Here is a 10,455-nt window from a genome sequence, read left to right as displayed (position 1 = left end):
TAGTTCTTCCCTTGTCTTGTTAATCTCAAGTTATCTTAATTTTTTTCGATCAGTTTTAGACAAAATTTCATCAAACAAACAATTTTATTGATTTTTAGATTTTTATAACTTTGACATTAGTTGTTTTCAATGTGGACCGATACCTAGTATTCCACATTGCACATTGGTTCTCTTGCAGATTGTAAAAATTTTAGAATTTTTATTACATGTTTTACACCCTAAAATTTCATGATAATTATTTTTTTTGTCACATATATTAAATTTTGTGGAATTCCCTTATTAAAGATGTCGAATAATATTTTTAAAAAATTAACATATCATCAGTAACGGTGAATAAATGAAAAAAAGAAAAATATTGTATAGTTTATTTTGATATCACAATGTTTAGTAACTTTAGTTGTCAAAGAACAATATTATTAATAGCAGTTATGACGGTATCACGATTGTTTTTCGATATTACCGGCTCTTTCAATGTTTTCTTGACATTTTCGACCCTTCCTATCATACAAATTGGGCCCAACGTCGAAATCTTGGCTCCGTCATCACATTTATAGTGAGCTTGTTTACTTGGAAATATGTACATGTTTGGCTGTGAAGATATCAATATTATATACTCCTACTTTGATATTGGATAGTACTCCCTCCGTTCTTTAAAAATATAAACATTTGAAATGACATTGATTTTAATACAAAATTTGTAAAGTAAGAGAAAACGGAAAGAAAAGTGTGTTAGTGGAAATTATGATAGTTTCCTCTATAGGGATGTGTTATAATGGCTTTTCTTAAATTGCTAACTTGCTATCTCATCGACGCATATATAATAAATGTCAATACGATCACGTTAAAATGTCAATACAAATTTGTGTTGACATTTTATATATAAATGTCAACACAGTGTATTCAACTAAGTTAATGTTGACACTTCAATGTTATCGTATTGACATTTTTAATACACTGCGTTGATGAAGTAGCAGAGTTATCAACTTAAGAATGTTAGCAACGGATCACACCCCTTCCTCCATTAATAAATAAAGATTAACTATAGCTTATAACTTGACTGTAAATATTACAAAAATAGTTTGACCAAGTTGCAAATATGGCTCAAGACTTTTATTTCAAGAAGAAAATTTCGACGTGAAAGGTTCGAATTCAACATACATATATCTCAATTTATTTTGTAAATTATGTGAAAATATGTTCCCACTTGAACATCAAAATAATATCCTTTAATTTGGATGCCGGAAAATACATTACACGACCCTTTCAGTGTAATAAATTAATTAAAGTAGTCCATTAATTGAGTGTGAAATAAAAGAAATGATTGACAATGTTCTACTAATTAGTTTCAAACTCACCACACACATTCATTAGATTAAATGAAGTCCAAATGTAAACGAAATGACTCCATATATGGATGGGCATCCAACAGAAGCTAGACGATTTCATGACAAAATTCTACTACCAACATGTGAATTTCTTTAGAGGTATCAACACATTTGGGAAAAGATATTTATGGAAAAAGAGAAAAGGTGTTGGTCCCATTAAAATGAGATGTGGGGAAAAAATAAAAAGAAGAAAAGATTGGTGGAGGGCTTTAATAGGGTGGTTTCAATTAGAATTAGTTGGAAAATATGGACCACCTCATCTCATCACCTCCACAGGGCCTAATCTAAGGAACATTTTCCACAACACTGAATTGGCATCTAATTCCCATAAATGATAAATCCCCCTTTCACTCACTGCCCCACCATAAGAAGCCTCTGAAAAAGCCTGCTCAAACTCCAGTTTTGGGGATTCACTTCTTTCATTTTGAACTGAGTGAATCTAATATTTGTTCTCTTCTAACTTAAATTAACCTATGTGATTAGTGATGAGAGCCTTGTTTGTTGTTGACCTCTACAAATCTTTCATGTCTCACTACTAGGCAAGAAACACCATCATCTTGTTTCTCACCATATAGTATTAATTGGGATTAGTATTTGGGAGTAATGATTAGGCCATTATTATTGAATAAATAATGGTTAGAGGATTAAAGAAATGGGAAAGTCCTTGGATGGTTCTAATTAGGATTGTAATTGGTGGGACAGTGAAATAATTGAGGGGGTTGGGGGGCCATGGGGTGGGATATCTAGGAAACCTATTTTGTATGCATGTGGTGTATTATATACTAACACTTTGCATAGACCCACCTCTTATTTGGAGAGAGAGTGGAAATCATCAAATGTTGTGGGTTGTAGGTCATGATCAAAAGCCTATCTGATGATTTCTCATTTTTTTACTTTAAACTTTTTTGTATTATATCCTTTGGCATACACTATCTTCCTTCTAGGTTTGGTTTCATAGGTTGCAGTTTATTGTTGGGTTGTTAAAAGAACAATTCTTAGAAAGTAAAACCAAGACATTTTTCTTCCTTCCACTCTCTCCCTCTATTTCTCTACACCAAATATATATCCCTCTTTTTACAACAGCCCCAACCTACTTACTCTTCCATACCTGGTAATTCTCTCTCTCTCTCTGAGGAAAGACAGATGCACGTAATAAGCAATAAAGATTCAAACTTTTGAGGTTAGAAGGTCACGCACACACAAAAAAGGGCCACCCTTTGTTGTTTGGTTGATTTAATAATTGTTATATCTTCTACCATCTCTTGATTTCTTTGTTTATTGATGGCTGATCTCAACTTGATTTTTCACTTTTTATCAGTCCAAGAACCACGATGATCATTGAACAAGAAAGATAGCAATCACAACAAGAGAAGATCAATGGCTTGCACCAGCGAGGAGGAGAAACCAAGAGACATGACCTATTGCTTCTCCTCCTTCGCCTTTGAGCCGACGCCAGAGATCTACTCCGGCGTCGACATGATAGGGTTTCCACCCAAGAATTTGCACCAACACGGCTTCGGTGCATCAAACGACGCCTTGATGGCCTCATCCTATCAACACAACAACAGATCAGTGATCGATCCATCTCTGATGAGATGTGTCTTCACCTGCGAAGGAAACGAAAGGCCGAGCCAAGGCCTTTCGCTCTCCCTCACCTCCTCCGACCCTTCCACCATCGCGTTGCAGCCGTTCGAGCTCCGCCACCACGACGATCTGAGATTCGGGCCGTCGAGCTCTAGATCGGTGAATTTCGAGCAACCCCCGTCCCCGGGATACTCCCATGTCAAGAAATCGAAGTATTTGGGGCCCGCGCAGGAGCTTCTATCCGAATTCTGCAATCTCGGAATCAATCAACTCAAGATGAAGCATTCAAAACGCAGCGAGCCCACCGCCGACGATGAGAAGCAGCCGCCTCCGCCGCTCTTCTCCTTCGACCTCCTCGAGCTGCAGAGAAGGAAAACCAATCTCCTCCAAATGTTGGACGAGGTAACTAATTAATTACTACTATAATTTTTTTATTTTTTTTACTCATTTAGAAATTTCTTTCTATGATGGTGAAAGGTGGACAGGAGGTACAAGCACTACTGCGAACAAATGAAGTGCGTGACGTCATCGTTCGAGGCGGTGGCCGGAAGCGGATCCGCGGCGGCGTACTCGGCTCTCGCGGCGAAGGCGATGTCGCGGCATTTCCGGAGCCTGAGAGACAGCATCGTCAACGAGATAAAGAATACGAAGAAAGGCATGGGAGAGAAGGACGCGGCCGCGGGACTCGGGGAGACGCCGCGGCTGCGCCTCCTCGACCAGACGCTGAGGCAGCAGAAGGCGCGGCAGCAGATGAACGCGATGGAGAACCACCCGTGGCGGCCCCAGCGCGGCCTCCCCGAGAGAGCCGTGTCTGTCCTCCGTGCCTGGCTCTTCGAACACTTCCTCCACCCGTAATTTTTCATCTCAACACTCTTCAATTTTTTATTTATTTAGTATCCACCAGTCTACCATGCACAACCGATGTCTGTTGGGTTTCATCGTTGTTTTTTTCATTTTTATCTTGTCATATTTTGTGTGGATTTGATTCTTTTGCAACGGACCCCATGTACGATAGTCACTGTTTGATCGGTCGATGGAATATTTATAAATTATGCAGGTATCCGAGTGATGTAGATAAGCACATTCTAGCCCGCCAAACGGGTCTCTCGAGAAGCCAGGCGAGTGGCTTTCCGTTAGTCTTAATCAAGATTGCGTGTTTAATTTATACAATCAAGATTGGATTAGTTAAAATACAAAGTAATTTATTTCACTAATAATTTGTCGTTATCGATAAAACAGGTCTCGAATTGGTTCATCAACGCGAGAGTGAGGCTATGGAAACCCATGGTGGAGGAGATGTACTTAGAAGAGCTGAAAGAGAAACCCACCGCAGATTCCGACGAACATAACCAGATACCGGACACAAAGCCGAGCCACGAGCAGCTAGTGCGAAGTGATTCCGAGTACCTATCTTCAATAATCAACAATGATCCCAAAAAGGGGAAAACCCTCCAAAACGAGCAGCATCATTTCGGCGATTCCTACGGCGCGATGGAGCTTGATTTCTCGTCCTATTCCACCGGCAGCGTGTCGCTGACGCTGGGGCTGCACCAGCGTCGCGAAGGTGAAGGCGAAGGCGGAGGGCTCAGCCTGGCGTTCGCGGCGCCGGCGCAGAGCTCGCTTTTTTACCCTAGGGATCAAAATCAAATGGAGGAGTGCCAAACGGCGCCGTTTTCGATCTTGGATAGTGAAAATCAGAGCTTGCAGTACCGGAATTTGATGGGAGCGCAGCTGCTTCATGACTTAGCTGGATGAATTCATCAGAATATATAATGGATTTTTGTGGTGAAGTTAAGAGAGAATTTGGTGGGTTGATGGTGATGGAGAAACCTATATATTGTGACATGTTGTATACATAAAATACTGGGATAGGAAACATTTATCTGCAATTTGGAGTTAGGTACACATTTGAGATATTTGCTTATATACATATTGCTACCAAGCTGATGAACAGACCCGTAAAGGGAATTCTATTATTCGTTGATATGTGTATTATACATTAGGCACTATTATATAGGACTAGAAAAGACTATACAAGGAAAAAACTAATTAATTACATTGATTGATATCTCATATGATTGGTAAGATATAATCTTGCATATCATCTGTGATCTTCTGTGATTTGGCGTGATCTTCTCCAACACTCCCCTCAAGTTAAGTAATGGGGTTTCTGATACTCAACTTACATAATACTTCTCGAAATGACTTCGAGTTCACCGCCTTTGTCAATATATCAGCCAACTGGTCTTCAGATTTGACATAAGGCATTTCAAAGATCTTTGCTTCAATATTGTCCTTTATGAAGTGCCTATCTACGTCCACATGTTTGGTCCGATCATGTTGAATTGGATTTTCAGAAATACTTATAGCTGCCTTATTATCACAGAACAACTTACATGTTTGGGACGAAAACAGCTCCAACTCCTTCATAAGCCTTCGCAGCCATAGCAGCTCGGTCAGCCCACTCTTAATCCCGCGAAACTTTGCCTCTGCACTAGATAGTGCCACCACTTTCTGTTTCTTACTCCTCCATGTCACGAGATTACCTCCTACAAAGGTGAAGTACCCTGCAGTTGACTTCCTATCATTTGGGTTTCCGGCCCAATCGCCATCCGTGAATCCATGTATTTGCATGTGCCCATGTTCGACCGTCCTCTTTAAATACCGAACAATCCGCAGAACTGCCTCTCAATGTTCTTCTTGGGGTGCATGCATGAACTGGCTTACAACCCCCACAGCATAGGCAATTTAAGGTCTCGTATGTGATAGATAAATCAACTTCCCAACCAATCGTTGGTATTTCCCTCTGTCAGCCTATTTCGCCTCTTCCTTCATCTGAAGTCCGTGGTTTTGAATCATTGGAGTATCTGTTGGTTTACAATCTACCATCCCAACTTCAGCCAACAAATCCAGTACATACTTCCTCTGATTTATAAAAATTCCCTTTGTCGATCTTAGCACATGTATCCCTAGAAACACTTCAATGGACCCAAATCTTTCATCTTAAATTCACTGTACAAGTTTCTTCTTAGCTCGGCCATTTCTTCTCCGTCATCCCTAGTGATAATCATGTCATCCACGTATATGATCAAGCACTTGATTTTACCTCCTCGTTTCTTCATAAAAAACATGTGATCAGAATTGCTCTGCTTATACCCATACTTCTTCATCACATCTGTGAATCTCCCAAACCATGCTCTCGGAGACTATTTCAGCCCATATAAAGTCTTCTGCAACCTACATACTTTCCCTCCTTGAAACTCGTCAGTGAACCCAGGTGGGGGCTCCATGAAAACTGGTTTTGGTAACTCTCCATGTAGGAAGGCATCTGTCACATCGAACTGATAAAGTGGCCAATCCTTGTTGGAAGCAATCGAGAATAGCACTCTCACTGTGCTAATTTTCGCCACGGGTGAAAAAGTCTCAGCATAATCTTCACCATAAGTTTGAGTGTATCCTTTTGCCACAAGCCTGGCTTTATATCTGTCAATCGTGCTGTCTGGCCTCCTTTTTATCGTGAACACCCATCTACACCCGACAGCTCTTACTCCTTCTAGCAACTTTCCTTTGACCCAAGTATCGTTTCACATCAGTGCCTTCATCTCAGTAAACATTGCCTCCCTCCATTGTTTGTGTTTCATTGCTTCCTCAGCTGACTGCGGAATCTCCTCTTCTTCGTATAGGGCAGCTTCGAAGGCTCTTTCCATTTTTGTCAAATTTCCTTGCACAAAGTTCGCCACTCCATATCGGCTCTTCTTCCCAATCTTTTCGGGAGAATATCTTTTTGGCGGGACCCCCCTTGTACTCCTAGGAAGAAGAACATATCTCCCGGTGTCACTGTCAATAATGTTCTCTTCTTCTGTTAGTTCTGCACTTATTGGGTCAGTAGAAACCGTATCGGGACTTGGTTTAGTAATTACCTCGGATATCGTTGGAGAAGGATCGAGGGATCGCGGATGAGATGACTCAATTGGCGAGACCTGCTCGGCGGCAGTGACAACTGGCTCTATTAGATCCGCAATCGAAGAGTTTGGAATTATCGGGTTCACTCTCCCCCTGACTACTAAGGTGGGTGTGGTAAAAGAATTCGGTTTCTAGGAAATTACAGTTCATGGTGGTTGTAATTTTTCTGGTATTGGGGTCAAAGCATCGGTAGCCTTTCTGGTTTACCCCGTACCCAACGAAGACACATTTGGTAGCACATGGGGATAATTTGGTTCTTTCATGTTTTGGGACATTAACATAGACCGTGCAGCCAAAGACTTTAGGTTGAAGGTTTCTAGTGTTGAGGGATTGTGGACAGTTTGGACAAAATATCAAGGGGGTTTTTTTTGTAAAGGATTTTTGTGGGTAGGCGATTCATGAGATAGACAGATGTGGCTATAGCTTCTGGCCAGAAATGTTTTAGGACTTTGGATTCAATCATTAGGGCTCGGGTTATCTGTAGGATTGTCTTATTTTTTCGTTCAGCTACCCCATTTTGTTCGGGTGTATAGGCACAAGAGGTTTGGTGAACCATTCCCTTTTCTTGAAAAAATTTGGTCATAGGGCTATTAACAAATTCCCTCCCATTGTCAGATCGAAGTGTTTTGATGGTGGTATGAAATTGGGTTTGGACCATTTTAAAAAATAAGACAAACTTATCTATAACTTTAGACTTATGTTTCATAAAATAAATCCAAGTCATCCTAGTGCAATTATCAACAAAAATCACAAAGTATCGAAAACCTTTCCCCCCAACAATTGGTGTGGGACTCCACACATCAGCATGTACTAAAGAAAAAATAGATTGCATAAAAGATTGTCGGTGGCTCTTGGCCAAAACACAAGTCTCACATGAAAAATTAGTCGGAATAGAAATGTTCGGACAAAAAAGTTTAAAGTAACCAGGAGAAGGGTGTCCTAATCTTCGATGCCACAGCCAAATTTCTTGTTTCGTGGATCCATGAGCCAGCATCGCACTGCCATGTTGAGCTATCTCGTCCACGTAGTAGAGTCCATGCTTCTCAGTGCCACGCCCAAGAATCCTCCTCGTCTGAATAACCTGTAAAATGCAGAAATCAGGGTGCATTAGAAGAGTACAATTCAACTACTTCGTCACATGATTGATAGACATCAATCGCTGAGATAAGGTCGGAACATATAAACAATTTCTGAGACGAAGTGTAGGAGAAATTTCAATAGTGTCAGATCCCTCTACAGTAATCAACTCCCCACTTGTCGTTTTAATATAGGTTTTAGTGATCTCACTCGTGCTACTAAAATCATTCTTATCTGGGGTCATAGTATCAGTGGCCCCACAATAAAAAATCCAACCTTTCATCGTATCAACCCGGTTATTCACATGAAATGCAGCGAAAAATTTTTCTAAGGGAGCAAAGGGATTTTCAGACACATTCACATAGATTGGGGTTAATATCAGATTTTCAACATGTATGGGGTCACAAACCAAATTCGGATAGTCTGGGGGTTCCTTTTTTAAAAAATGGGGTCGATTTTCTTATTTAGCATGGTTCAGGGGAGGAAAACATAAATATGAAAAATGCCTAGGGTTTGGTTTAAAACCAAACTCGGTACCTCTCTGCGCCGCCTCCTCCCGTTAGGCGTAATTGCCGATTCCCCGAACGTTGCCGCCGCTGGTTGAGGCCTCCAGATTCACCGTCGGCCCATGGTCGGTCGTTCTCCCATGATTTCCGTTCTGATTTTGCGACTTTCCATCCTCAGAAACTTCGACCGCCATTTTTGCTTGAGGTTGGGCATTCCTCGTCCTCTGTCTCTCCTCCCACCACTCTGGGTACCCCAATCGCTTGAAGCACCCCTCATACGTGTGCTTCGATTTTTGGCAGTGAGTGCACCAGAGGTTTGATTTGTCTGGCCGGTTTCTCGGTCGGCCGGTAGCTGCGGGGTGGTTGTCTGGCCGGTTTCCCGGTCGATCCTGATGTGGTGGACGGTTGCTCTAAGTGGCAAGCCCATGTCCAATTTCCCCAAATAATGATTAGGTATTCCTGCCGTCGGCATCTACAGAGGGTGGAGGCGACGCTGGTGGCATGATACGACGTCGAGCCACCTCCGTCTTCACCCATCCGTAGGCTGCCTCCACTGATGGGGTTGGTTCCTCCTTCAAGATGTCCCTTCGAATTGAATCGTACTCCTGATTTAATCCGGTCAGAAATTTAATCAATCGTTTCTCATTCGAGTGTGTTCGAAACTGATCGATTCCCTTATCACAGCAACTAATCGGCTGCTTCTGGCTTCTGTCGATGTTGATCCATAGCTCGTGGATCCTCCGGTAATAAGTCTCCAGATCGAGGTTTCCCTGTTTAATGGTTATTGCTTTTTCTTCCAGATCGTAGATATGGTACTTGTCCACCTTGTTCTCAAACGTTACAGCGAGGTTGTCCCACAGTGCCTTCGATGTCAGATGGTGGGAAAAATCAGCGATAATATCATTCTCGATGTTGTCTACGATCCAAGAAAATACCACCAAGTCGTCTTCTTCCCAATCGTCGTATCCTTTGCTTCCCGGTTCTGGAGGGTTGTTCCTGATGTGCGAATAAGCACCTCGCCCTCCGATCTTGACTTTTATAAGTCTTGACCACAGTGGGTAGTTCTTTCCGTTTAGCTTGAACGCCACGGTGACATTCTTGCTGTTCTTCAATCTCGTTGAATTTTCTGGATCGGTCTTGATGTCTTTTGTGTCTGACATGTTTCTGATATATAGGTTCTGCTTTTCTGATTTGGTTCTGGGCTAAAAAGGGTCGAGAAAGGGTATAATCAGAAAAGGTCGAGAAAGGTATAATCTGGCTATGATGAAGATTTCATGAGCCAAAAATCAAAAAATCGTTCCTGCTCTTGATACCATGATGAACAGATAGGTAAAGGGAATTCTACTATTCATTGATATGTGTATTATACATTAGGCACTACTATATATGACTAGAAAAGACTATACAAGGAAAAAACTAATTAATTCATATAATTGCTAAGATATAATTTTGCATATCTTCTGTGATATGGCGTGATCTTCTCCAACACAAGGTGATTAAGCTAGTGTGTTTTGCACTTCATCTCTTCGTCGCAACTGCAACAATTTATACTTTTTCCATCGTAACCTAATATGTGTTTCAATAATCATACTATGTTCGTAGGAATAAAATGATTTTAATTATTTAATTTCGTTTGATTGCAGTGTGTAAATATTTAGTGCTAGCAATGGATTGAGCATACTATAATTCCTACATGAAGAGAAGTGTGTTTTATCGGCAGTTCTGCATTAGCCAAAATTCGTTCATGGGCATAACAAATCCTCCCTCCATCCCACAACAATTGTCACTTTTATCGTGAGGACATGTTTTAAGAAATGTAAAGAAAAGTTGGTTGGAAATGATAGTAGAATGTGAGACCCACTTTTTTGTATTGGTGTTATAATAAAATGTGATTGAATTGAGTTAGTGGAATGTAAGACCTACTTACTATTTATGGTAAA

General features: G+C 41.0%; 1 protein-coding gene across 2 annotated transcripts; it reads left to right on the top strand.

Annotated features, from left to right (window-relative positions):
• Positions 1-2,188: 2,188 nt before the first annotated feature.
• Positions 2,189-4,945, top strand: LOC121782766 (homeobox protein BEL1 homolog). 2 transcript variants are annotated; one of them, XM_042180714.1, is made up of 5 exons: positions 2,189-2,496; positions 2,704-3,371; positions 3,447-3,820; positions 4,027-4,087; positions 4,209-4,945. In XM_042180714.1, exons 2-5 carry the CDS (start codon positions 2,763-2,765, stop codon positions 4,722-4,724), a joined length of 1,560 nt encoding a protein of 519 aa, XP_042036648.1. In that variant the 5' UTR covers positions 2,189-2,496; positions 2,704-2,762; the 3' UTR covers positions 4,725-4,945. The 2 variants fall into 2 exon arrangements, with proteins under 2 accessions (XP_042036648.1, XP_042036647.1); XM_042180713.1 differs by having other exon boundaries at positions 2,189-2,565.
• Positions 4,946-10,455: the final 5,510 nt, after the last annotated feature.

Source organism: Salvia splendens, chromosome 20 (genome assembly GCF_004379255.2).
Source record: "Salvia splendens isolate huo1 chromosome 20, SspV2, whole genome shotgun sequence".
Classification (NCBI taxonomy): domain Eukaryota; kingdom Viridiplantae; phylum Streptophyta; class Magnoliopsida; order Lamiales; family Lamiaceae; genus Salvia; species Salvia splendens.
The sequence above is the reverse complement of the archived record's forward strand: the minus strand, read 5'-3'. Positions and strand labels throughout refer to the sequence as shown.

Excerpts from the sequence above, each read along its gene's own strand:
- LOC121782766 (XM_042180714.1), top strand. The coding sequence starts at position 2,763 with ATGGCTTGCACCAGCGAGGAGGAGAAACCAAGAGACATGACCTATTGC. Across the intron at positions 3,372-3,446 it reads TCCTCCAAATGTTGGACGAG|GTGGACAGGAGGTACAAGCA; the intron begins GTAACTAATTAA and ends TGATGGTGAAAG. Across the intron at positions 4,088-4,208 it reads CGGGTCTCTCGAGAAGCCAG|GTCTCGAATTGGTTCATCAA; the intron begins GCGAGTGGCTTT and ends TCGATAAAACAG.